The sequence below is a fragment of the Epargyreus clarus genome, unplaced genomic scaffold, assembly GCF_041222505.1.
Source record: "Epargyreus clarus isolate Ecla_fem2 unplaced genomic scaffold, WU_Ecla_fem_2.2 ptg000008l, whole genome shotgun sequence".
Classification (NCBI taxonomy): Eukaryota; Metazoa; Arthropoda; class Insecta; order Lepidoptera; family Hesperiidae; genus Epargyreus; species Epargyreus clarus.
Window position 1 is genome coordinate 1,455,588 of NW_027332216.1, and position 26,172 is coordinate 1,481,759.

General features: G+C 37.6%; 1 protein-coding gene across 1 annotated transcript in view; it reads left to right on the forward strand.

The window, feature by feature from the left end:
* LOC140743981 (uncharacterized) overlaps window positions 1-25,569 on the forward strand; it is a 41,484-nt gene extending 15,915 nt beyond the window's left edge. Inside the window, exons 2-6 of the mRNA XM_073075420.1 lie at window positions 6,245-6,417; window positions 16,425-16,611; window positions 18,867-19,009; window positions 19,446-19,665; window positions 25,001-25,569. Coding sequence (XP_072931521.1) covers window positions 6,245-6,417; window positions 16,425-16,611; window positions 18,867-19,009; window positions 19,446-19,665; window positions 25,001-25,095 — 818 coding nt within the window. The 3' untranslated portion in view covers window positions 25,096-25,569. The remainder of the gene's footprint in view (window positions 1-6,244; window positions 6,418-16,424; window positions 16,612-18,866; window positions 19,010-19,445; window positions 19,666-25,000) is intronic.
* Window positions 25,570-26,172: the final 603 nt, after the last annotated feature.

Consider the following 26,172-nt stretch of genomic DNA (forward strand, 5'->3'; position numbering starts at 1 on the left):
CCTAGAAGTGCGAAAACATTGTTGTTGTAATTTATAAAAAATATATCACGGAACACTTAATATTATATTTATAACTATACAGATTGACAAATATTTATTTTATATTTATGATTCAATCAATTACAGAAATGTAAAGGCAGAGAGGCGGCTTAATCCTATATATCTTTCTGTGCCAGGCAACCTACAGTAATATTTACATGTTAAATTATAATGTAATTTAACTCTTAATGATATTAATATATCCTATCTGCTCGGCGTACGGAAATATACAATATTATGTTGTTAAATGTAATTATTTATTAAATAATCTCGTTTAATCGCTACTATTAAAATATATTAATATAAAATAAATTATATTAATATATTGTACCTCCCACACTCTGTTAGCCTTTTGCTACATATTTTCTTTGATAAGTAATATAGAAACATACTTCACCGCCTTGAAATTGAATGAAGTCACGAAAGGATGATTTTATCATTTATTGTTTGAATTCTAGACAATTAAAGAACATTTTAAGAGAAAATTTACGTATAAATAAATAAGCATTTTATTTTAAGCATTTTTTAGAACGCACATAATTTCAATTTTCAAATCTAGTTAAAATTTCTTGTTAGGAGGGATCAATCTATGTATTTTACTCATCTAAACATATTGTACAAAAACAACACTACAAAGGTTGACTTGAATTAAGCAAGGGCACTTATGTATCTCCTCTGTGACGGTCCTTGCATAATGTAGGCACCGTTGCAAAGGAAATAGGGAAGGCCCTTATAACTCAAAGTAAGCTTTGCAAACGGACTTGACATCAAAGCAATATATCTTATTTGCCTATCTTGATCGATACAAGGTCAGTAATCTTTTGCTAAGGATAAGATACGATAAAATCATTCTTAATTCAAATTTACAATTATAACGTTGGCAGATCTACTTCAGATTCTACTACTTACCTAAAAATACTTTTTAAAAATATTTAATTATAATTATTCCAATATTTGGTCCAGATAATTCTAAAAGAGGTTCTTAGGTCAGTATCGAACAATTATGATCTTAAATATCTACGGGTCTTAGCGATCGTGTAGGTACTTTTCTTTACGTTAGCTTAAGGCACATATTATTTTTTTATTTAAACACTAAATTTCAAAATATGAGGGAATATTTACCTTTTTTTTTCTTCTCGAGGGGGAAACCTTCAAAAGGTACCACACGACGTGGGAGCGACGCCGGGTTATGTGGGATTTTTACCGCAATAAAACCCCCCCGGTGGCCGTCCTCAACGCTTGTTGGAGAACTCCGGGATCTCCAACGGAACACAACCGGAGCCCTCCAAGCGCGATGCCCAACGGGCTCTACCCTGGGGGAGCAGTTTTCGCTCCTCCCACACCATGTAGTGCTTACGACGGTATGCGACCACACATACCGCCGTCCTTCCCGGGGTCGCTTGCTGGACGGTTCGAGCTCCCACTCTTGCCGTCCGCAACCCCGGAAGCCCCCTTTTAGTCGCCTCCTACGACAGGCAGAGGATACCGTAGCCCTATTCTAGTCCCGGAACTACAGGGACAAAGGGAATATTTACCTACCAGTATACTTGTAATGGCGGATGAATAAATAAATGTAATTTTTTGTCAATCTTATAGGTAAAGCTTCTCTAACTTTTTAGTCCAATTGCTTCTAAAATACATATTTAGATGCAAGAAATGTCTTTTATAACAATATCTTACGTTATTCCATTCAACGACGAATAAAAAATGGAAGAGAGCAACTGAAAAGCATTTACATCATAGATCTCTGATATTAATTTCGTGCCGGCAGGTCCTGCATTGCGAGACGCATTCATTATGTTTAACTTCATTTAATCAATTCAGCATTTCGCTTTAACGACTTTTTATGCTAATATCTGTCTGTGTCTCTATGGGAAAATGAGTTTGGAATTTGTATTGTCTGAATAAGATAAAGTATAAAGTTAAACTTAAATTATGTAACATTTTTTGCGTGTACAACACCTATATCCCTAATTATATTCCTAAGGTCCCATTTTATCTATATAGATTTATAATGTAGTTTATATAAAAAAAAAATCAAATCAAATCAAATCATTTATTTTGCTTAATATAGGTATACAGTTGTTATATCCTCAAAATTGTCCTCTATATTACACCTCTTAGAGGTATGCAAAATTTTAATTAATACACAATTGTCTTCTTATTATTCAAATTAAATTTTAAACAGTCAATTTATAATTTTAAAACATTAACATAACAATATTATTAAATTATTATTATTAAATTAATTATTATTAAATTATATATGTCATTATCATTCTATACATTGTCGTTTAAAAATTCTTTAACGGAATAGTACGCATTATCAATAAGGTGTAATTTAAGCAATCTTTTAAATTTATAGCCAGTTGCAGATTTTATATAATCAGGGAGTTTATTATATATTTTAGGACCCATACAAAATACACTGTTGTGGTAGAGCTTTGTTCTCGACTTTATTGTCCTTAATTTATTAATATTTCTAGTCAATGTTAATTTTCCGTAATTGTCAATATCTCCATTTACCATCGATGCAATCTCATATATATATAACGAAGGGAGAGTTAATATTTTTCAATTTCGAAAATGTGACTTACAAGAATCAGTTTGTCTTAATTTACATATAGAACGGATACATTTTTTTTGTGCCTTAAATGCCCTTTCAGCACTAACTGCGTTACCCCAAAAAATTATTCCATATCGCAACATACTTCCAACATACGCATGATATGCAGTTAAGGTTGTAGGTAGGTTCACAATCTTATTTAACTTGTATAAAGCAAACGAAAATGCATGAAAATATTTTTTGATATCATATTTTATTATTAGGCACCATTTAAAAGTTTCTTCCTACATATTGGTCAATAGTCAATACTACTTGTTACCACGTGGTAGGAGTTTGATCTGATATTAAGTTAAAATTAGGTTGGCTTTTTCATTAATTGTGTAAACTTTTAACAACTACAATAAATACTATATCAGCTTCCCAAGCCGTTTTTTAAAATAACTTTTTTCTATACAATCGTAACAAAACAAATAGATGCCAAGAAAACAGCTTCAACATAAAATTGAATATAAAATTCGTTGTAAAAATAAATGGCGCAAAATAAATCAGTAAATAATTTTACAAATCTCCCAGTTGTCCTCCTTGTCTGCCCTTGGGAAAGTCAAACGGTACAAGATAGATATTAGCCCATTCGTAACTTGTATGCCGACTATTATATAAGGCGTCGATCGATGTTAGTTTATCTGTTGTTTGATAATAATTTGAAATGTCTGTCTGTGATTTTGCTTTTGAAAAATTATTCTATTATTATTGTAGTCGGAGTCTGTCTTTTTTATGTAGATTAGCCTCCAAAATATTTAGTTGAATTAATTTTAATAATTAGTGATTACGATCTTAATAGACTGTAACTGCTAAAAGGTTTTAGTAGCCAAATAAACCCTATGTAAAAGTTTCTAATATATATATCGTTAAAGTATGTTTTATATCTCCGAGCCAAGCGTAATAGTATACATATATACATTTGTATATGTAGGTCTATTTATCAATATATTCACGCTTGGAATCCATTGATTTCAAAAGGTAAAATTTAATTACTCAAATAAAGGGGTGTTTTGTGGTTTTCATACTAAATGTCATTTTTCAAAAACTACATTCAAACATTGAAAATCTGGAATTGGCTTCTGACTGGCGATTGAAATTACAGCATTAATTTCCCAGTTTGGTTGCTCACGTCACAGATTTATGGTCTACGGACGCCGGGTAAAGTTGAGCAGAAACTTTGGCCCGATATATCAATATCATATTTGTTAATTTGATCAAGATTGAGTGCATATTGTTGTTTATTTTTGCAAAGTTCGTGTTTTATTCCCTGTGAAGCGTACTTTCTTTTTAACCGACTTCATTATATTTGCCTATAAAGTAATTTACATTTTATTGCTGGAACATATATGTACAAACACATATTTGTAGTATTTTTTTATTGAATACATACTGAAAAATCGTTTTTTAAACAAAATCACAATCTTTGTAACGTTTTCAAAAATCTTGATTCAACCATTGAAAAATCTGGAATTGGCTAGTGACTGGCGACTGAAATTACAGCAATAATTTCCCAGTTTGGTTACTCACGTCACAGATTTATGGTCTACGGACGCCGGGTAAAGTTGAGCAGAAACTTGTGCCCGATTTATCAATATAATTTTTTGTTAATTTTAGCAAGATGGAGTTGTCTGGTTCTGCAATGTTAGTGTTCTTTTTTATTTTAACCTTTTAAGTGGATTCTATTTATTGCTAGAACATTTGTACAAATCATTGATATACCACTAATAAAATAGTCGTATATCAATGGTACAAATACATTTAAGGCGATAATAAATTATTATTGAATGCTTGTGGAACTAATAATTTTGCCCTACAAATTCAGAATTATATCGTTTTGTAAATCTCGTTTCAAACATTGAAAAATCTGGAATTGGTCTGTGACTGGCGACTGAAATTACGGCATTAATTTCGCAGTTTGGTTGCTCACGTCACAGATTTATGGACTACGGACGCTGGGTAAAGTTGAGCAGAAACTTGTACCCGATATATCAATATCATATTCGATTCTGTTAATATGAGCAAGATGGAGTATTTTGATGCTACTGTTGTTGCGAAGTTCGCGTTTGATTTCCGAAACTTTTTTTTGTGATACAAACAATTATTATTTTTTTTACTGTGTTGGTATCTTTAAGATTTATTGTAATCAATTTGCAATACGTACATAGTTCAAAAATCTTTAATTTGTGCATTTCAAAGTCTAAAAAAACATTTAGACACGTCGGAACATAAAAATTACTGCTCAAAAGTAAATATTACCTCCGAGACTACAACCGTTACTGCTATATGTACTCGTATAATCAAATTTACATGTATTGTGTATATGAGATTATATAGAAGACTATTTAAAATAAACCTGAGATGGTTGGTAATAGAAATCCCTGTTTCTAACCGCTAATACGCTTGTCTAGATGAGGTATCTCATATCAGGGATAGATAGGGAAATGATATATTATATATACTACTTATATATGTACATTTAGGTCAGCACTACACATTTATCGTTGAAAAGGATTTTACAATGAAAGACTTGTGCCTTGTGGAAAAACAAGAAATTCATGCTTTTGTCCAGGGTTAGTGTGCTAGAATTGTCATCAGGGTTCCGTGGGGAAATAACAAAGAACAGAATCCATATAATTTTGTTTTTTCTATAAATTATTGCCACAATATTAATGAGAGCTAAAAATAATAATGTTGATTATCATTATTTTAATTTTATTGTATGCAAGAAATCATTTTGTTTTTAGTCTTACAGAAATACTATTTAACCGAGAATTTGTCTGCTTCCGTAAATTAAAAATCCGTCTACAGAACCTTCCACAATACCGCCTATCACGCTTGGCCGGTTTTTTCCACCCTTGCCTAAGGCGCGGCTCAAGAAAGCTGTTGTAACTGAGAGTAAAGTCGCAATATGTGCCGTGTCAAGTATTAAAGCCTTTATAGTGCCATACAACTACGAATACTGGCTAACAAGTTAGACCAAGACCGAGAGGTTTTCTATGCTCACAATCCCACCCTTGAATTCCTTGTCGGAGGTACCATAGACGAATACACAAATACCTATACCTATAATCTGAATTCTTCATTTAGATCTGTCTGGCAGGGGTCCGAACCTGGAACCCCCAACGCGTTAGACTGATACGGCAACGGTTTCGCTACGCGGGTGTTTAATTGAACAAACATCGAATAAGCATTTTCCTTTTAAAAGTACTTTTCCGTAAGTCCATACTACCGTTAACTATATTGACGCTGAAGTGATTAAAACTATCGGACGATAACGGGTGAATTTACCAAAAATAAAATGAACATCATGCTATTGATAATTTAAAGTTGATGTTTTGATATGGTACTTACAATAAGTCCGCCTGTTGTATCATTTTTTGTTGACCAATACAGTGTAATGTAAAAAAGTTACTCGTTCTAAATAAAGAAATGTTTTCCTCCTTATAGTTTTTACATAGGATAAGACCTTGGTAAAGTACTATATTATACCGAACTGTTAATGTTATACGTAGTGTAATGTTTTTTCCCTTTGACTTTTAACGTAACTAAGACAACCTTGGTAACGTACTGTGTACTGACGTGTAATATTGTCCCCAGTAATAGCGACAGCACATAACATAACGCTGCTCGACGTGCCCCAGTTCGGGGACCCTCGGCGCGATGTGCGCCTGGTGTGCCACTACGTCAGTGAGACGGGGGACCCGCCGCTCCACTCGGTTAAGTGGTATCGAGACAACAACGAGATCTTCAGGTTCACGCCGGGGCAACAGGTGAGATGATACAAGTTTGTTCTATAAAATCATAGATAAGTATAGATATCTCACCGCCTTGTAATTGAAGGATCCATAAAATGGCTTAAACGGCTGACAATATGTCAGCTATAAAATGGCTTTCATGGTGTAATTTACGCGGAAAAATGCCGATTGTGCAGTTAAGTGGTGCAAAAACACGAAATCGAAGAAAAGTGCAGAGAAATAACGTTTGATTCGAAAATGATTTAAAAACTACATTTTTTTAATATTTTTCAAACACGAAAATAGATGACAGTGACAATTTTAATTGTCAAAACTGGTAACATTTTCTTGTTAGGAGTGAGTAATCTTTACTAATCTATGTATGTTTAAAATATTGAAGTTGAAGAGCAGTGAGTGAAATTGATGAAAAGGGGCTATTGCCGCCCATGGATATCTGTCATCAATCATAAGATACTATAAGATATAAGTCCTACAGGTCGTCTACAGACGCGTTGCTATCCCTGGGAACTAACTTCGTAGGCCTGGGATTAGTAGAGAAGAGAAAAATATACAAGAGAAGAGTATCTCTTTAAATACTGATAGCCTGGTTCTTTGAAATTCGGCTCCTCATGATGGGCATGCTGAAGGACGAATTAGGCTTCTGGTTTTCGAAAACTATATGTAAAGTTAGGTTAGGTTAGTTGTGTTAGGAAAATACATAAGTAGAATGAAGTTTACCTGGTGATAAGTGATCACAACTTCTTATGGACCTCTAATATCAATCCCAAAAAGACAGCATTATTAGAAGTCGGTTTTATAAATGTTGCTACCCCTAATGTAAATATCTGTTTCATAAAACTCTTCAAAACACATCGCTACTCTTCACACTCATATGCTAGAAATATAAATCACAAGTTACATTAAAGTAATTTCCTTTCCAATAAATATTTCTTTAATTATAGTCAGCAGCCGCTATCAGAAAAAGAGCGATTCAATATTTTAACACGAATGAGGTTAATTTGGAATCGAAGTAGCAGAAAAGTCGTCTGATTGGAATCATCCTCGACTCGAGAAAATGTTATTATGTAAGAATCCTGCGCCGCGTGCCAAATATGCGTTTGATGGCCGACGGAACTTCACAAATATCGAAAATGTTACACTATTTGTTTTTACGATTGTTACGGACAGAGATATTATTAATGAACTTGTTACGTATAGGCTGCTGGTATATTAATAAAAGACGATATTATGGTTTAAAAGCGGCGCGGGCGGCGGCAGAGCAAGCGTATATATAAAAAAGCAGCAATGTGTCGTCCAGTCGAATCGTCCGATCATCCGAAGTACGCAATTAAAAAAAGCGCGGGGAACCGCAGCGGCGCGAATTACCACAGAGTCGATACGGTTTCTTTGCCGCCGTCCTCGTTTGCATCTTTATTATGTTCCACAGATTATTAATACAGACTCATATTATCACTCATTTATATTTTAACTATTTTAACTATTTTATTTTATAATTTATATTTTATGTATTAATCTGTCGTGCACATTCTCCCGCCGTGCATTTCATGCACCTCATTTGTGAGCACGATAACCTTCTTTGTGGCTCTCTTCAGTAGCCCCGATTTCGTCTTCACCTCGACGACCCTAATAACTCCATCCTTTCCAGGGTATAAGTTTGTTATTTTTCCCCGGGGCCAGGTATTCCGAGGCAAATTCTCGTCCACCAGCAATACTACGTCTCCAATTTGTGGAAATGGTCCTTGGCTTCTCGGCTCCCGCCGGTTTTGAAGCAACGGCACATATTCACGCACCCAACGAGCCCAAAATATGTCGGCTAGACGTTGAGTATGCCGCCACCTTTGTCGAGCGTTTAGATCAGCGTCGCTGAAGCTTCCAGGCTGTGGCACTCGAGCTGGACCTCCCAGTATAAAGTGAAGAGGAGTTAACGATTCAGGGTCATCTGCAGAGGTTGACACTGGTGTTAAAGGTCTGTTGTTGACCGTGTATTCCGCTTCCAAAAGCAAAGTCAGCAACACTTCTTCCGTTGGGTAGCGCTCATTCAATGTTGCAGCTAGTGCTCGTTTAATCGATTGTACCAATCTCTCCCACGCTCCGCCCATAAATGGAGCTCCGGGTGGGATAAATCGCCAAGTTATTGAGCGAGATGTGGCCTCATCTTTTGTCGCCGTATAGGCAGCCTTCCTCAGCTCGGCATCAGCTCCTCTCAGATTGGTTCCATTGTCGCTATGGATTTCCGTCGGACATCCACGCCGCGCCATCATCCTTCTCAGAGCCATGATAGCGCTATCTGACGTCAGGGATCCTGCCACTTCTATATGCACAGCCCGAGTTGTCAAACAAGTGAAAAGAGCGACGTATCGCTTTTCATGTCGTCGTCCTATTGTAACGCTGCAGGGACCAAAGAAATCGAGACCCACAAAACTAAACGGTCGCTCATGATGGGCGAGTCGGGTCTTTGGATGGTCTCCTGTTAGGGGTGAACTAGGTTTTGCTCGCAGAAGTCTGCATTTTATGCAACTTTTGATTATGTTTCGAACAGTTGGTCTTAAACGCAACACCCATAAACGTGAACGAATTTCGTTTACTACCGTCTCTGCCCCGACGTGGTGATTAAGTTTATGAATCCATGCGATATACAATCGGGTGTATGAACTTCCACCTTCGAGGACCGGTGGATTGCGCTGTTCCGGTGAAATATTTATGGCCAAGTCGATACGCGATCTTAGTCTCATAACGCCTTCTTCGTCTAAATAGATGCTTAACGCTCGTAATTTGCTATCTTTAGCGATTGGCAAGTTTTTTCGAAGGCGGCAAATATCATTATAGAAGTTCTCTTCTTGAGCAGCTTTCCACCAAATCTTCTCTGCCGCTTTAAGGTAAAAGGCTTCGAGAGGCACGTAGCATGGCTTAACAGGTGTCGAAGCTGTAGTTCGCGGTTGTTGAAGTGGTCGTCGTGATGTCGTCTTCTTCCACAGGTCTTCAACATCTGATCGACGTGTTCTTTTTATAGCGCCTACAGGGGCAATGGGACGCCGGGGGCAACAAAGCTCGATAAATTGAAGAACTCTGCCAGTTGTTCTGACGAGACGCAACCAGGATGAAAACTTCGAGACCAGAGGCAATGCGTCGACGAGGCGCTGAGTTCCATGTGTTGTTGTTGCCACACGTTCTTCCCCAGTAATTGGTGTCACGACGGATTCTGGCTCTTGGGGCCAGGATTCTTCTGAATTATATAAGAAATGCGGCCCACGAAACCATCTATGATTGTGTTCAAATTCGCTTGGTGTTCCGCGGGTGGCATCGTCTGCGACATTGAGTGCAGTGGGCACCCAACGCCACTCGCTGACTTTGGTATCATCTTCAATCTCCGCTACACGATGAGCAACAAAGGGTTTATAAGTACGCGGTCCTGCTCTGAGCCACGACAACACGGTGCGAGAATCTGTCCAAAATATTCGGCGTCCTGGTTTTACATCGTGCTCGGTTTCAACTGTGCGTGCTAGGCGACAGCCTAATACGGCTGCTTGCAGCTCGAGACGTGGTACTGATGTTACCTTCAATGGAGCCACCTTCCCCTTGGCCATGACTAATGACATATGGACGGTATTATCCACAGAAATAGATCGCCAGTAGACTGCGGCGACGCAAGCACTTTCACTTGCGTCTACGAAGATGTGCATCTCGACGTGCGCTGCATCGGTGAAGTGTGGGTAGCAGCGCTCGATGGCCAAATGGCTCAGTTGTTTCATATGGCGCAACCACTCAAGCCACGCCGCATGTAAATCATCGGGAAGTTCCTCATCCCAGTTGACACCTAAACGCCAAGTGTCTTGTAATAAGCGCTTCGCTGGAACGGTGACTGGAGTGACAAGGCCCAGAGGATCAAAAAGCGACATTATGGTGCGAAGTGCTTCTCTTTTTGTTGGTCGCTTCGTTCCGTTACATATCTCGATTGAAACTTTCTTAAGGTTTAAATTATATGTCAGATCCTCAATAGGTCCTCAATAGGTTTCCATACAAGTCCCAAGGTTTTCTCTGTTGTCGGGTTATCTTGCAGCTTTACCTCCTCGTTTCGCCTATTAAGCTCCGATGTCAATTTGGCGAGCACTTCAGGTCGATTCGATGCCCATTTTTGCAGGAAGAATTTTGCACGTTGATGAACATAATCCACGTCTGACGCAACACGAATAGCTTGTTCTACGGAATCAAATGATTGTAGATAGTCATCCATGTAGTGGTTATTGATGATGGCATCCACAGCTTCAGGAAACTGCTGTTGGTGGTCTTTTGCGTTTCTATTTTTGATGTAGATCGCAGTGCACGGAGAGGAAGCTGCGCCAAATATAACGCTGCGCATACGATATTCTGTCGGTGGTCCTTCCCGTCTGTCTTCTCTCCACAGGAAACGCAACGCATCTCTATCTTCTTCCCGCATGGTTATACGCAGGAACATATCTTTTATGTCTGCTGTTACTGCTATTTGTCTTTGCCGGAAACGCATCAGTACTCCGGGCAGCGACATCAAAAGGTCAGGACCGCTGAGCAAGGTATCGTTCAAACAAATTCCGTGACTTCTGGCTGCAGCATCCAAAACGATTCTTGGCTTGGGCTTCGAAGGGTTTATCACCGGAAAATGTGGTAAGTACCAAATGCGGCCAGGGCGTGGTGAAGAAGTCGCTAACTCAGCATACCCGCTATCAAGAAGATGTGCCATCTGCTCGTTGTACTGCTGCTTGAGATTGGCGTCTTTGTCCAGCTTTCTCTCTATGCCTTCGAGGCGTCTTATCGCAGAGTTCTTATTATTGGGGAGCACCACGTCGTCATTACGCCACAGCAAACCAGTCTCAAATTGTCCGTTGGGCAACCGACGACTTCGCTTCTCGAGTATACTTATGGCGCGTTCGTTCGGGTCATTCTTAGGATGCTTAGGTTCGATTCCGATTGCATCGAGGTCAAAAAAGTTCTTCATAAGATCTTCTATTCTTTCCTCTTCTTCTTCATTGTGGACTGTAATTTTCGACACGAAATGAACTCGATGCGTTTTATCTCCACTGGGGCCATGAATCACCCATCCGAGCTCAGTGAATGAAGCGACTGGCTGACCTCGTGTTCCACACTTAACTGACCGCGATACTATGACATGCCAGTTATCCTGGCCGATCAGAAGTGTGGGTGTTCCACGATTACATATGAGGTCATCGGAAATTTCTTTCAAATATTTGAAATTGTCCAAATAATCTCCGTCTATAGCTTGAGGTGAAAGATGTAGGTTGTCGATAGTGCGCGCTGTAAGCTCATGTTCCTTGTGAGCGTGCTTTCCGGTGATGAGCAACGACACCCGTCTTGAAGTGTTTGCGCTCACTCGAGCTCCAGCCACACCCTCAATGTCGAACGGCTCTGTTGGCCCCATTGCACCAACATCCTGAGCTATACTTTCCTCTATCAAGGTAACTGTAGATCCCTCATCTAGAAGGGCAAATGTGTCTAAAGTACCTTTGGGGCCCTTTATGGTTACAGGCACTATTTTCAAAAATGTTGTTTCCAAAGTCTTAGGCCGAGTTGATGTTACCACGGCTAAATCGGAACCACTCTCTTTGTTATACTCCGCCGGTTTAGTGCTATGTAGAATGGGATGATGCGATCCTTTACAATCTTCAACCCCACATGCCTTGTAGCTGCATCGGTGCCGAAAATTTCTTTTATTCAAGCATCGAAAGCAAATGTTGAATTCTTTTGCTCGTTCCCATCTGTCACTAACTTTTAAATCTTTGAAAGTCTTGCAGTCATGAATCTTATGATCCTTCTCGCAAATGGGGCAATCTGGTGCGCTCAGTGGCTTTCGGGAGGTCGAGCGTACTATCGGTTCTGATGACGTGGTAGTGTAAGACCTGTGTGGTTTCTTCTGAATTGAAGGTGAACGGTCTCTGACATTCTCTGCTGGTGCATAACGACTACAAAGCTCAGCTTCTCTCGACAGAAAATCTGAGATTTTGATAAGATCAGGTTCATCTTCTGGTCTTGTCGAAGCATAGTCGTACCATCGATATTTTATAGCGGGCGTTAATTTATCTACGACTGCTCTAATCGCTTCTGGGTTATACAAGTAATAAGTTTTCTTTAAAGCTTGTACGACGGCTACGATGTTATTAATGCGACTGGCGAAGACACATATGTCTCTAGGGTTATCGGTTAGTCGAGGAATAGTTTTAATCTTCTCCATCTCTGCTATGACTAACGCGTCCGGGCGCCCAAATCTTAATTCTAGTAGGCGCATCACTTCGTCCGGTTCAGTCTCCGCAATAAATAGCGATATCGCTGCTTCTCTGGCCACACCCCGTAAACATCTTCTTAGTCGTATCAAGTTCTCAGTCTTAGTGAAGTGACCATTGGTATCTCGGTATGCAGCTCTAAATGCTAGCCATTCATTGCTAGCACCACTAAAGGATGGTAAGTCTTGAACATATTTTGATAGTGGGTGCGATGATGTAGCTCGCGCGACCTCATTTAAAGCAGCGGCGAGCGCTGCCACATCTATCATTTGCGGGTCGTGAGATGGCATACGTCGATCGGTGAACTCCGCCGGGTGTAACTCAGTATCATTTTTCTGATGGGTAGTATGAATATCTTGATCCACGGGTTCGCCTATCTTTGGTTGCGTTTCTAGCCAACTCTTAATAAGAAAAGACTTATCTTTGTCTGCACCGGGACCACTTTCATGATCATCAGTAACGGTAGACTGTGCCTCGATCCTGGCTACTTCAGCTTCAGCAAGTGCAGTGACCGCGCGCGCTTCTTCTAGCTTTGCCTTGGCGAGTCGTTCTAACGCTTCAGCGCGCTGAATGCTCTTCTTAGAGCATGCTGACTCGTTCGATCGGTTTTGCAACGACTCGTTACTCTTTTTACCTCGCGTTTCTGTCATTGGAGTACTTGGTATCCCTATTGGCGCGTCTACTTCTCGTGCTGATTGTGGTTCAGTGACCGGGTTCGATTCAGGTGGAGCTGGCTCGATCTTTATACCTCTACGCTTAGAGGATATTGACCTCGTTATTGGCATTTTATTTATATTATTAACTCGACACTTCACTACACTATACTCGAATAAACAACTAATTGATACGCAACACACACACACATGAATACAACACAATTATATTAACACCACAATCACACCCGATATATTAAATTCACATTCACAATTACACATAAACAATAATTTAACGCGTTATACACGAACTCACTTTTAATACACGAACTTAACATACACGTCACTTTTAATACACGTTACTTTTAATATACGAACTCACTACTGATATAATAACTATAATACACTTCGCTCACCACATAATAAATGTCCTTTTATTGACAACGAACAAACGAACACCAGTCACTTATGTCTATATTTCAATTAATTACAAACGCACTTAGCTTTTAAACATACGAAATTAAACGATAAACGGTAACACTAAACACAACTATACACTGCATGCACATAACAATAGTGTTTAAAATAAACGATAAACGATCACTGTTGGTATTTCAAACGAACTTCTTCAAATTAGATCCCAACTTTACACCATCTGTTTATGCATAAACGATACGAATTATCCGGTTCGTAAGGCCAAAATGTTACGTATAGGCTGCTGGTATATTAATAAAAGACGATATTATGGTTTAAAAGCGGCGCGGGCGGCGGCAGAGCAAGCGTATATATATAAAAGCAGCAATGGTGTCTTCCAGTCGAATCGTCCGATCATCCGAAGTGCGCAATTAAAAAAGCGCGGGAATCCGCAGCGGCACGAATTACCACAGAGTCGATACGGTTTCTTTGCCGCCGTCCTCGTTTGCATCTTTATTATGTTCCACAGACTATTAATACAGACTCATATTATCACTCATTTATATTTTAACTATTTTAAGTATTTTATTTTATAATTTATATTTTATGTATTAATCTGTCATGCACAAACTAGTTAATGTTTTGATAACTATTATCTGTCTTAATACCAGTTTTTAAGCCCTATTGTGTTGGATTCAAAGAAATTAAATGTATATAGATAATTTAAACGTATTGTTGGTGCTTATGGGGACTAACACAGCTGTACCTTACCATGAGTTTTTACGTTTTGATAAATATGACTGTTTTGGTATTTGCCCATACAAATTCCAATCAGCGCCCCTAGCGGATTGTATCAGAACTAAAGTGTCAGTAACATAACATTAAATCACTAAATTGACAAAAAGGCGCCTTATATTTTGTCTCTCTTTTTTGCGAATATGTGAGGCAGACAAAAAGACTTGAGCACTTACTTATTGTTACGTTTACTTATTCTACTGAAGCAAACGGAGTAGAATAATGGATTGAGTAAACGTACATAAAATTGTGGGATGTTTTGAAAACTCATGGTAAGGGTACTGTATTCGATCTCAGGTTGGACTATAATCCGTTTTGAAGGGGAAATAAACAATATGTTCATTGTTCATACATAACATTGATCATTTAACGTCAGGTCGACTGTATGCTCGTTTCTTTCAGTTTCACAAATAAAATAGTTAGTCATCTTTATATTACGATTGATATGAAACGACATATTGGTAAATAAGCACTTTGTAATTTGGTGATTATTTATTGCGAGATCAACTTTTTACGCGAGTGTCCTTAGTGGACTAATTTCCGTTGTATTAAATTACTTTATGCTAGCAGAAATATCCATAAAAGTCTAAAAACCTGTGTTTTAATAAATAATGAGCTTATTACGGATTCGGAATATTATCTAATTAGGATTAACCTCATGAATAAAGTTATTAGTCAAGCCCTGAACGGCGTCCAAATGTGTGTTGGATGGCCAATTGGACATGAAATAATTTATTATATCGGAAAAGTAATATATTTCGCCATTTTTACTGTTACTACGTCGTTTGAGAAATGATCAACGAAATGTTTTAAGATCTGGTAATGCATTAATATTAACGATGAAATGTAGCTGTTATTAAATGTAGCTGTTGTGTTAAGAAAATTTTCGTACATTAAGATTTAAGATCAATTAAACTAGAGTTTAGTTTGAAAAATCGTCATCGTTAGCGAAAAATATTTGTAATCAGCTGCTAAAGAATAGAACACCTATTTTGCACAAAGTGACCTTACCACCTTTAACATAATAAGGAACGCATTTTGCAGACTAAGAAATTCTAACTAATACATGTAGGTGGACACGTGAAGGTAGACTAATACATATACGTAATGGGGTGTCTAAACAATATTTGAACAGCATATTTTATATAAGCCGAGTATAAAATACTAATACATAGACGAGCATTCAATACTTTCTGCACACCTTATATATAGGTAAATTTTACATCAAAAAAAGCTTTTAAATAAAACCCCGTCAATTTTGCAGGAAATTGCGTCACAGAGATGTAATTCACCCCAAAAGGTATATTTCAAAAATTCAAATCCCTCTGAAACGCGCAATTTGTTCCACCTTTTACCAGGATGTTATAAAATTGATTACCTTTTGATTACGCGTCTCCTGTCCCGGTACTGGTTCAAATTTGGAATCAATTTAAATAATACTCGCTGAAAGGTCCATTTGTGTCGGTGTTACGTAAAAATTCTTTTCTGGGTCAGTATTTGTTATATAAATATAAAGGTACACACTATATGAAGTCATTCCCATTGTATTATTTCCTCAAAATAAAGTCATTATTACTTCTTATCCGACTGAACACGGTAAAGTTTCGAGCGTTTTTATTTATGTACTATATTAATGTATGTATGGCTTATCAAATTTTAACATATTATGAGGATTAGTCTAAACTATTGGAGCGATAGGTTACATTACTTATCTCTTACTAGTTTTGTGCTTCTATGTTTGGTTTAAAAGATGTGGCTAAAATAATCACATTATTAGTCATCTCACAATACAACACATAAACACATAAATACTATCTACACACTGCAGTCCACATAAAGCTGACTGCTGTTACCTGTCTCAAAAAAAATTAACATAAGAATTCTTTCCCAGCCGCCAACAAGAGCCTTCAACACGACAACAGGCGCTGTAGGGCGGGGCTCTTGCAACGTCCACAGTTGCGCCATCAACGTGGTGCTGCCGAAGGTCTACAACACTAGGATATCGTTTACCTGTGAGGTCTCTACTGAAGGCCCTAGGTTCGCGGTTGTCAACCAAACGAAGTACTTAACTGTGGCTGGTAAGTATGTTTTTTATAATATAGGAGTAGCTGACAGCATGTATTCCGCCTTATGGTAAGTGGCTACTGCCATTCATGGACATCTGTAATCAACCCCAGATAGGATTAGTTATTCGTACCTAATGTTGCCCACAGATGCGCCGCTACCCCTGAGGACTAAGCGGGAACGCCTTGGAAAAGTATGTCTCCCTTACCACACCCTTCAAACTAGAACACAACAGCAATTGACACTACTGTCAATAGTCCGAAATAGGTGTGGCGATAGTGCCGCCTTAGTTTAACCACAAAGGGTTCTACCCTTTGGGCTTAAAATTATTTATTTATTATGTCTATTTGTTATCGAAAAGGTTATGAGAGTTAATTATAATAAAGTTTCCATAAATGGCTGTCGGAATAATTAGCAGGACTATCCTGAAATAATACGAGTTCAGTCGCTTAAAAAAAAAAGGTTATCGATTTTAAATAAACTGAGGAAATATTTCTAAGCCATTTTAATTTTAGTTCAAAATAATTTTTATTTGAATTAATTAAACACCTTAATATAAAATGTATAAATTCCGGCTATAATCATTTATCAATAATAAATTTTGATATGTTAATTAATAAAGATTGAGGAATTTAATTAAAATTCAATATTGATAAGACATATCATTAAGCGTTATCCGTCTTCGAATTCTCGTTTGTCGTTTAACGCTACGGCCTTTTTCCTTCTTACGTGAGATAACGACAAATAAGGCGTTTCGAACGGTATCGTGAATGACTCTAAACCTTAATCGACAAATCGACTAACAGATTTTTTAAGTATTAATAAAGAATGTATGTGATATACTTTTCATAAAAGCGGTATCGAACGCCGTTTTTTAATATTGAAGAAGGGAACTTGGATATGTACTCAACCCTAGAAAATATCTTACTTACTTACCTGAGCGTGACCATAGATGCGTTGCTACCTCAGAGGATTAAGTTGGAAAGCCTCAGATAAGTATGTCTCCCTTATCACACTGTATAAAGCGTAACACAGCGCCGCTTAACACTGCTGTTATTGGGCAAGTTGTGGCGGTAGTCCCCCGGAGTCGACCCGCAGTGCTTACCACCTTCGCACAATTAATACTGCTATAGTTTTACCACCAGTTTTAACACATTACTTAAGAATCTGTTAGATAATCTTGTAGTCGGTTTCAGACTCCAGCATTGAAATATCACTTGTAAAAATCGCGCTCCAAATACAGGCCGGTGAATTGTCGATAGCTAACAATATAAGGAAAAGTATCATAAGGAATTCAATACATAACAGTCATTGATGAAATGTACATAAATAAACATACCATTAAGTTAATTGGACCGAAAATACGTTGAACCTATACATTTGAAGATATAAATAAGTTGACATATTGGGTAAACATAAGTCACTCTGAAATTTCTAATAATTGTTTTTGTAATATCATACAAAGAACTGACATCTTGAGATTAGCCAATCTTGTGATAAGTATATCTATAACTTTAAACGAGCAATTTTTGTATATATATTTGTATCAACGATCTCGGAAAGGGCTCCAACGATTTTCTTGAAATTTTGTATTTAGGGGGTTTCGGGGGCGATAAATCAATCTAGCTACTAGGTTTTATTTTCAGAAAATTTCGTTTAAAAAAGAAAAAACATATAAGGTCGAATTAAGAAACCTCCTCCCTTTTTGAAGTCGGTTAAACAACACCGAGCAAAGCTCGGTCATCCAGGTACTTATATCTTATGTAAGTCATACACGCTCCGGTCTTCCGGACAGTTTCCTACGCAGGTTTGCCGGTAGAGGTCAATCGCACATCGGTAGCGTGTATGGGGGCGGTCCGGTGTACAGTACGGTGTTCAGTTCTGTACCAAGTTCTGACACAATCCGTTAGGGGCTTTGATTGGAAATTCTATGGGCAAATACGTAAACACATATCAAAACAGACATATTTGTCAAACATAAAAACTCATTGTAAGGGTACTGTAGCGATGACATTGACGGAAGGCGATGACGAGCCATACACGAAAGACTTGTTTTTTTGACCTGGCGCCAGTCTCTGATTTTAGACTTGCGCCGCTCGCCTGCACAGGTTCAAAAAACTGCATAGACTATTCCCACACACACGGATAGACCGGACATCCGCCCTGGCATACCTGAACAGGTAGACCTCTCCGGTGCACCGCAATTTGTGTGGTAGGCATCCACACTTTTTGTAATAATTTCATCAGATTGTTTTGTATTTGTTCCTAGTGACGTTGAAAGACGGCCCAAAGATAAGTACATCGTCATCGGGTGCTGTGCAGGTGGGGGAGGAGGTGATCCTCAACTGCTCCACCAAGCCCTCACTACCGCCGCCGACGCTACAGTGGTTTATTGACGAAACTCCCGAAACTGTAAGTTTTTCCCTATTTTCTACATATTTTTGAGTTTATTTCCTACTATTTAATTATCTTAGATAAAAAACCTAAATACTAATTTCCTACTTGTTTTTGTTTTGATACTTTATGCAAATAAACACATTCTATAAAATCGAATAAAAACAAATACTATTCATGGTAGGTTTAGAAAGTTTCTTGTTCAATTATAACTATTGTTAACATTTCGATCGTAACAATAAAACCTTTGCTACGATCGAAATGTTACTGTTATGTTATGAATTAAATTGTACCTTAAAATAATTATTAGTTACTAGAATGGACCTTTAAAGCCAGTTCCAAATAATTCGCGGTCAGATAATCTTTTATTCTATTATATTAAAATCAGTTTTAATGTTTCGTAAACTTGATACTTTGACTAACTATTCTTGTAGCCTAAACCTTTTTACCGTAGGTAGACCCTTGGATAATGGACAACACAGAGTTCTCCGCGCCGGACAACGACGGTCTGAGGTCCAGTTCGAAGGCCCTACGTGTACGGGTGGATACTATGAAACCTAGCATAGCCCTTCGGTGTGTGGCCACGCAGCCGACGACACCCAACTTCATGACGTCATCGGAAGTCAGTCTTCAGGTTGTGCGGTCACCACACTTGTCCATGTTTACTGCTGCTGGTAAGTGAATATAGTGCAATACAATTTGAAGGTGGTAGAACCCTTTGTGGTTCGACTCCGGCGGCACCACCGCCACACCTATTTCTACCTAATAACAGCAGTGTAAGGCGCTGCTGTGTTCCGGTTTGAAGGGTGTGGTAATGGAGACAGACTTTTCCGAGGCGTTCCAGCTTAGTCCGCAGGGGTAGCGGCGCATCTGTGGCCAACCTCAGGTTGATTACAGATGTCCATGGGTGGCAGAAGCTACTTACCATCAGGTGGACTGCATGCTCGTCTGCTACTCTTATGTTATAAAAAAAAATACGATGATCCGGGTTCAAATCCGTAATATCCGTTATTGATTTTAACAAGCAAGTTTGAGTGGCTCGTTCGATTTCCATGTGTAGTCAGCGCCAAACTGCTAGTCCGCTCTGAAGTTGTTGTGAGCACGTGTAGTCATACAATTTGCTATGGCGACGCGATTCATTTCTATATTCAGAGCGGACTAGCAGTTTTACGCGGACTATACTTACGTATTTATGTATACACTTCTGATTTTAATAAAATGTCCGCATTAGAAATTATTTTGAAAACCAAAAGAAAAAAAATACTTCACAATAATTTAACTTTAATGCAATTAAAATACTGTATTGTACCAACAATTAATATGTTGTACCATGCTCAAACAAATAGTGTAAAATAACAAATAGATTTACTGGAAAAGAGGTTTTCTCTATTGTTTTACATTTGCAGTGTATTTTTGTGTATAATTTTTAACAAAAAATTGACTAAAAATAATTGATGCAACTCTGTTGTTATTTAAGCTCGGATATTTGAAAGCAAACATGACGTCAATTTGCTATATTATTATGAACTGTATAAATCAAACGTAAAATTAATTGAAAATCATTTGAATAATGGCAAGCCTTTGTGTGTATTTTTGGACAGCTAAACATAATTAAACAAAGAATTTTAGGTTTCTACCTCTCCTTTTTTGTTAACGTGGGGGAAACCTTTAAAAGGTACCCGGTGTCTTTGGAGCGACATAGGGTTATGTGGGACTCGTACCGTACTAAAACCCCTCCGGTGGCCAACCTCGGAGCTGCATAAAGGACTCCGGGATCTCCAAAGGAACGCAACCGGAGTTAGGTTTCTTTCCTGAGTCGCACTATTAGTGTACTTGCCTTTGTGGCGACTTCCCGCTAGTTGCCAAGAGATGGCGCTGCTGAATCACGCTATCAAAGTTTTCTAAAAATCTTGCATATAAAATATACAAGTTCCGAACTGAGACTGTTGGAGCACGACCGCGCTCCCCGGGCATGATCACCTAGCCCGTCAGGAGATCTCCCGTTGCCAAACCTTTCTATGCCAAACCGTTCATCCTTGTATGGGGCTACGAGTTTAGAAAAAGATAGAGCCGTGTTTCTCAAAGAGGACGATATACTAAATATGTATGTTTTGAGCGTTAATTACTTATTTTGGATAACCTTCAGATTTCTTTCTAAAAGTAATTTCGAGTATTTTGAGACAAACTTGTCCCAATTCTGTGCTGGTTTCATTCAATACGATTTTATTATGTCTCTTACAGCCTAACTCATTTTGATATTTGAATAATTCTCCGCTTAAAGTATTCATAACTGGAAAAGTCTAAGATCATTCTTTCGTACATAGTCTTGGAACTTTGTGATGTTACTGTAATAAGACCTACATTTTCCTCTTTAGGCTAAGTTCGTAAGAAATATACAGTTCAACTTTCCTATCTTACAATTTTATAACATAAACATTCGTGGTATTACTTAGATACCCTCCACACAATATATAAGTTCAAAATTTGTATTAAATCATTAGGTTTATTAGGTGCCTTTGTCCCTGTAGTTCCGGGACCAGTACCCTTACCAGGAATTTTTACGTTTCGACAAATATGAATGTTTTTACGTATTTGCCCATACAAATTCCAATCAGCGCCCCTAGCGGATCGTGTCAGAACTAGGAAATCGTATGGGCCAATACGTAAACAAATACCAAAACAGTCATATTCGTCGAAACGTAAAAACTCCTGGTAAGGGTACTGAATAGGGCTACGGTATCCCCTGCGTGTCGTAATAGGCGACTAAAAGGGGCGACTTAAGGGTTTCGGGCGGCAAGAGTGGGAGCTCGAACCGTACAGTAAGCGATCCCGTGAAGGACGACGGTATGTGTGGCCGCATACCGTCGTGAGCACCAGATGGTGCGGGAGGAGCGAAAACACCAGAACACCAGATGGTGCGGAGGCCCCCGGTTATGTTCCGACGGAGATCCCGGAGTTCTCCAACAAGCGTTGCGGCCGGCCGCCGCGGGGGGTTTTAGTGCGGTAAAAATCCCATAACCAGGCGTCGCTTCCAGGTCTTCGGGTACCTTTTGAAGGTTTCCCCCTCGTAACCAAAAAATAAATAAAAAAAGGTATATTTTTATAATAATTCAGTTATGGTGTTCATTGAATATTTACTTATAGACTAATGCTCGTTATTGGTAAAGAATATCCAATTTGTGCACACCAAAGATCGAATTAATTACTATATTTTTCAAAATTTTTAAATCAATCAAGGCATTAACTGATAGTTAAATTTACTTAGTCAATTTATTATTTACATCTCCCTATGAATTAAACGTAACGGTATTACTTGGGTCTTGACAGAAGTTTACCTATAAGATAGATCCGTAAGATAACCATACTGGTGCACACAGTTATATACTACTGACAGCTTTCTGAATTTTTTTTTTTTTTTTTTTTTATAAGAGTAGCAGACGAAAAATGAAATTAGACGGCCAAGGAAACCGAAAGTCGACTTGAGCACATTCCGTTTTACGGAACCCTCGCATCTTACCCCACGCCATTTTACTTTCATATGAGCAATTTGCTTATTCCTTGAAAATACGCGCATCCATTTAATTATTTATCGGGCTTAAATATATTGGAAAGGAGCGAATATTTTATTTTGCACTCTACTTAAATAAGAAAACAGTAGCGTTTAGGTACGTGTATATCTCATGTTGTTATTTATGCTACGGTGTTTGAAAGTTCCTAATACGTATTCTCTAATGGTATTATCCTTTGGATTTTTTTTTATAATATAGGAGTAGCAGACGAGCATACAGTCCACCTGATGGTAAGTAGCTACTGCCGCCCATAGACATCTGTAATCAACCCCAAATAGGATTAGATATTCCCACCTAAGGTCGGCCACAGATGCGCCGCTACTCCTGAGGACTAAGTTGGAACGCCTCGGAAAAGTATGTCTCCCTTACCACACTCTCCAAACCAGAACACAGCAGCGTTAACACTGCTGTTATTAGGTAGAAATAGGTGTGGCGGTTTTGCCGCCGGAGTCGAACCACAAAGGGTTCTACCACCTTCAAGTTTTATAATATAGAAGTAGCACATGAGCATGCAGTCCGCTCGTATGTGGCTATTGCTGTACATGGATTTCTGTACCTCCAGTTACGATCAGAATCCTACCTGAGGTTGAACACATACCCCTGAGAAGTAAGTTGCAACGTCTTCATTAAGCGTATCACTTTCACCGTACCTTATAAACCGATACAGCGCAGAAAATTGCAGTAAGAAAATTAACATAATTATTTTTAAAACAGAAAATCTGACTTCCTTATTATATGGCCTGTAACTTCCACGGTTTCGACGTAACCAACGACACCTCAATTAAAATCTGTAAAGCTACTTAGACTTTAAATCGTATCAAAGAACGAGACATACAAGCTAGAAAATCGTCACCTCTGCATTCGGGTAAAAATAGACAAGAATACAGTTCCTCCCACAAAGGGGTTCTATAAACAATGCACACAATGGCTTATATCGTCTATGAAGTTGTCATTAAAATTGTAATTATATCATTAAAATTATATCCTATGCAACATGCAATAAATACATTTATTAGTAGCATCTGAATTTAATCGGATTTCCCCAACACCGCTCCATTGGGATCCCGTTAATAGGAGATTAGGGCTGGTACCAGCGAATGAAGCTGACGCGAGATTAGATCGGTCTTATACATTCTTTCGGTCATTACGTTGATGGATGATCCGACGTTCTAATTATTATCTACTTAGACGAATCGAATTGGTCATTATGCCCGCTGTCATATAGACTGGCCACGTTTCATGTATTCCTCGTAACCGGGTTTGTTTTTTTATTATTATTATTTTCCTGCTGGTATTGATTTTTAAAAGCAAGTGATCGAGGGGTCCGGTTCAAATCCCAGACATTGTGTATTATATGGGAACCTACGACACGTGAAAAATTATAGTGTTTGCTATGAATGTGGAAAACATTATTAATTTATACTAAACATTTGCAAAAAATGCTTAGGTTATTTCATAATAAATCAATTGCAATTTTTAATTTTATTTAAAGCAAAAAAGAAATAGTAGTATCTTAAACGAATATTCAATGTAACAAGGATTGAGAATATTTATTAATACCGGTAGGAGATTAGGGCTGCTATCCAGTGAATGAAACTAAAGCGACATTAGATCGGTTTTATACATTCTTTCGGTCATTACCGCTGATGGATGATCCGACGGGCGAATAACGTTTCTAATTATGTTGTTCTTATTATTATCTACTAAGACGAATTGAATATGCCATTATGTCCGTTGTCATGTAGACTGACCACACTTGGTAACACTACTAGACATGGGTAGAGATTCTGGATCAAATTTAACTACATTTACAGCCCTGTTGTAAGGAAAGCCCCGAAACTGATAGGACCAAATTGCAATGTAGAAGTGACCAAATTATGTATATGTAACTGGTAAAAATCTTCATTGGTTTTACTCTGCATGCATATGTACTTCTAGGCCACATCTATTTCTGCCTAATAACAGTTGTTAGGCGCGATGACATGTATTCCAGGTTGAAGGGCTTTGTAAAGAAGATATACTAATCTGACGTGTTCGATCTTAGTTGCCAGGGATAGTAACACAATATGTAGAACGTAGTTTATACTCAATATAATAATATGAGGATAGATTACCCTAATCTAATAGCCGCATTGGCCACCTACTATCAGTTGGTCTTTGCTCGATTGCTATTTCGTTATTTAAAAAAAAACTATAAAGCTTTAGAAACAGACTTATAATTTAGCCACAAGTCATATAAAACGTGGGGTTATGCGTGATACCATTTCAACCTAACCTAATATTTTTTTACATTTCTGGGTTAAACATAAACTAAAGGCTTTTTCCTTGAGTGATATGACATATACAATCATCTTTTTCCTATTAATTGATTTTTAATTACATTTTTTCACAGGATATTGTTTCTTGTTTGACCAAATTTCTAATTCTCTTTATTTTACAGGATCATCGTCAAAAATCGAGGCTGTATCTATCGCGGTCGTCTCATGCATCTCAGTACATATGTTTTCAAAATACAGTGCCTTGAGTGAAGTCTAGGACTAAGTGAATAGGACTTGTAAAGAGGCGGTAATTGTATAAACATAGGATAGGTAGTAAATACTCCACCCACGGGGCTCGCACACCAATCACTGTAAATTATTAATTTATTTTATTATGAAGTGTAATTTAATAAGTTATTATTAATTTATCTTGTTAACAAATGTAATCCAACGAGTTATACAGGAATAAATTTTATTAAACTATGAATATGTCGGATCTCTTAGAAAATGGTCAGTTAAATCTTTAAAAAGGTTTTGCAAATGGTATAACTTGTCGTATATGGACTATGGCGATATGTAGATGCACTTAATGGGGTCGAATCCAGTTGGAAGAATACGATACTGTCAAAAATAATTGTTTGAAATGTTTGATTTATTTAGAGCATTTTACAATCAAATGTTGTAATAGAATTAATCACATCCGATATATTTGTAATTTTGTTATTTGTGTAGTGTTGTATAGTACATTTTTTTAATTATAATATTTTGAAATAGGTTTTAGTAAATTAATATTTACCACAAAAAAAATATTTCACAGATATTGCACATATTATTATAGAGCTTCAACATCAAATTACTAATTCTTCATCAGCACGTATTGTACGTAAAACATTGTACAAATCTATATACATAATGTTTCTGTATTCAGGTTCTGTTTGGTGAAATCGGAATATTATTTCTATAATTTCTGTAATATAATATTTCGTTTGTATTTGATTAATGATTCTATATTAAGGCTCTATTAAATTGGTGTGTACTCGTTTTGATTCAGTGTTACATCCATTTAATTATGTGGATTTATTGGTAAATTGGTAACAATTAATATGATTTTGTGGAATTTCGTTGAAATTATTAATTTATTTTAATTGAAATAATTTTGATTGAAATAATTTTGTCAAGCTTATGTGTTATTGTTTATGGTCGTCATTTATTATTCAACGTATGTATTTTTGCCTCCCAAATATCGGAATTTGAATGTCTAGTTTGCAGAAATAAAATATTGATCTTTGGTAAGCTAAACAATTGACAAACTGATTGCAGGCGTAAATGCTGTTTTTTTTTTTACTTGCGTTTG